The sequence below is a fragment of the Penaeus chinensis genome, chromosome 33 (genome assembly GCF_019202785.1).
Source record: "Penaeus chinensis breed Huanghai No. 1 chromosome 33, ASM1920278v2, whole genome shotgun sequence".
Taxonomy (NCBI): domain Eukaryota; kingdom Metazoa; phylum Arthropoda; class Malacostraca; order Decapoda; family Penaeidae; genus Penaeus; species Penaeus chinensis.
In genome coordinates this window covers 17,727,249-17,729,748 of record NC_061851.1, presented here as the reverse complement: position 1 = coordinate 17,729,748, position 2,500 = coordinate 17,727,249, and the positions used below count along the sequence as shown (strand labels likewise).

Here is a 2,500-nt window from a genome sequence, read left to right as displayed (position 1 = left end):
ATCTCACCTGGTTACAATTTTCCTTGATTTCCAGAAAGATTCTTTTATATTATTTTACTATTTTATTGTTATTGGAATTTTTATAACATTATGATAATCTTAATGTCAATAACAGTAATTACAGTATTGATTACTGATTGACTCTTTGGTGGTTGGGTACTTGTAGAGCTATCTGTGTGAAACAAAATTCACAAAAGACTACAGTAGATAGTACATGACTCCATGACCATTAGGTTAAATATGATGTGTGTGTGTGTGTGTGTGTGTGTGTGTGTGTGTGTGTGTGTGTGTGTGTGTGTGTGTGTGTGTGTGTGTGTGTGTGTGTGTGTGTGTGTGTGTGTGTGTGTGTGTGTGTGTGTGTGTGTGTGTGTGTGTGTTGTGTGTGTGTGTGTGTGTGTGTGTGTGTGTGTGTGTGTGTGTGTGTGTGTGTGTGTGTGTGTGTGTGTGTGTGTGTGTGTGTGTGTGTGTGTGTGTGTGTGTGTGTGTGTGTGTGTGTGTGTGTGTGTGTGTGTGTGTGTGTGTGTGTGTGTGTGTGTGTGTGTGTGCATATATAAACTTTTTTTAATCAACCCAAGTTTTGCAACCATAAAATGTTCTCTCACAGGAGATGCTGCATACCCAACGATGACTAGGTTGATGAAGGTGTCTTGGGTCCTGTCCAATATCACTGGAGCTCTGCACATCTTCATTACATGTGCTTATTGGATTACTGTTTACCCTAACAGGAATGGTGAGTCTAAAAATTCATTCAGTTTTCAAGATGATTAGAAACTCTATTCTCAGATACAGGTCTTGCCGCATTCACCTTAAGGGTAAAATGTTTTTAACCACCCTAAAAAAAATGGATAAGTATTGTATGTAACAAAGTTATGTTATTTATAATGATAGCACAGCAGTTGGAAAATGGTTTGTGGTGTTCCTGAAGGTCTTCATAGGACATTAGAATCTGAAGCCATAATTAGGAGATCAGTGTTATATGGAACTAGTTCATAATTGCTTATTCACCTGTTGAATATATATGATTTTAAGGCTTATTTTTTGTTATTCTACAGTGGGGCTTCATGTAATGAAAATTAAATATCTTAGGGCAATTTAGTATTAATCTTTTGAAATGTTATTCAGATGCATTTATTTTTTATTTTTTTAATCAATAGAAATTAAAAGCATTCTTCTTAACATCTCTATAGTATATATATAATTTTGAACAAGAAAGACATGAATAAATAAGTGTTTGTGCATTTTTTTTTTTTGTTTTGTTCTGAAAGATGTGTTACTATGTGTGTGGATATGAATTGTATTCTTATTCTTTTATTATTAATGTTTCTCACCATGATATTGTTAAAAGTTCATTCATAGAATTATAAAAAACTTGCAAAACTTGTGGAGGGGTTATAGGTAACTCTACAAAACCCAAAGGTCTGCCTGTCTCTGTCTCTTTCTCTGTCTTTTTTCCTTGACACACATTCTTTCTTTATCTGTGTGTGTGTTTGACTATTTTCTCCCTCCCTCCCTCCCTCTCTCTCTCTCTCTCTCTCTCTCTCTCTCTCTCTCTCTCTCTCTCTCTCTCTCTCTCTCTCTCTCTCTCTCTCTCTCTCTCTCTCTCTCTCTCTCTCTCTCTCTCTCTCTCTCTCTCTCTCTCTCTCTCTCTCTCTCTCTCTCTCTCTCTCTCTCTCTCTCTCTCTCTCTCTCTCTCTCTCTCTCTCTCTCTCTCTCCTCTCTCTCTCTCTCTCTCTCTCTCTCTCTCTCTCTCTGTTTTCTTATAAGAAAGTATTGGCAATGATATATTGATGATACATGGATGGAATCGCTTCCAACAATTTTTGAGTATTGATGTACGAGTCACCTTTGACATTTCCATATGTCGTTGCTCATCACTGTATTTAGAAATATTGTTTATTGATTTTTTGTTTTGTTTGTTTCTTTCAGATGAAAAACTTAGTGAAATTGGAGTCAATACACACATTATGCCTGGCATGTACACCCTCCTAGATATTGCTGTTTCAGCAACTCCACGCAGACTACTTCATGCCTATCAGCCTTCAGCATTTCTCACCATCTACACACTGTTTAACCTAATCTATTATCTTTGTGGTGGAGTGGTAGGTACAAATGTGAGGACAGGATAATTGAAATATTGTAAAAATTATTTTGTTGGATATAAGTACCTTATATGAACAAGTGGATTATTATTTCTGTTATTTATTTATCTATTTATTTATTTATTTATTTATTTTTTTATTTTCAGGATTACCAGGGAAGACCTGCTCTTTATCCAGTATTAGATTGGACCCGTCCGGGGACTACAATCTCCATAATGGCAACTGTCCTGCTAGGCCTTATACCATTTTTGCATGCCATTATCTGTGGTCTGTATGCTGCCAGAGTCAAGGCTTGGCGGATTCTGAGGATATCTAGGTGAGCCTGGTGATTTTTTTAGTGAATAAATTAAATATTTATGGAATAAAAGAGAAGATGAAGACAAAGGAGTTGAATAGAAAGT

The 2,500-nt window shown here is 36.2% G+C and overlaps 1 protein-coding gene across 1 annotated transcript in view; it reads left to right on the top strand.

Annotated features, from left to right (window-relative positions):
• LOC125043353 (protein rolling stone-like) overlaps nucleotides 1-2,500 on the top strand; it is a 16,994-nt gene that overhangs the window by 9,583 nt on the left and 4,911 nt on the right. The window contains exons 4-6 of the mRNA XM_047639439.1: nucleotides 605-730; nucleotides 1,927-2,099; nucleotides 2,246-2,415. Of these exons, the coding sequence (XP_047495395.1) occupies nucleotides 605-730; nucleotides 1,927-2,099; nucleotides 2,246-2,415 (469 nt within the window). The remainder of the gene's footprint in view (nucleotides 1-604; nucleotides 731-1,926; nucleotides 2,100-2,245; nucleotides 2,416-2,500) is intronic.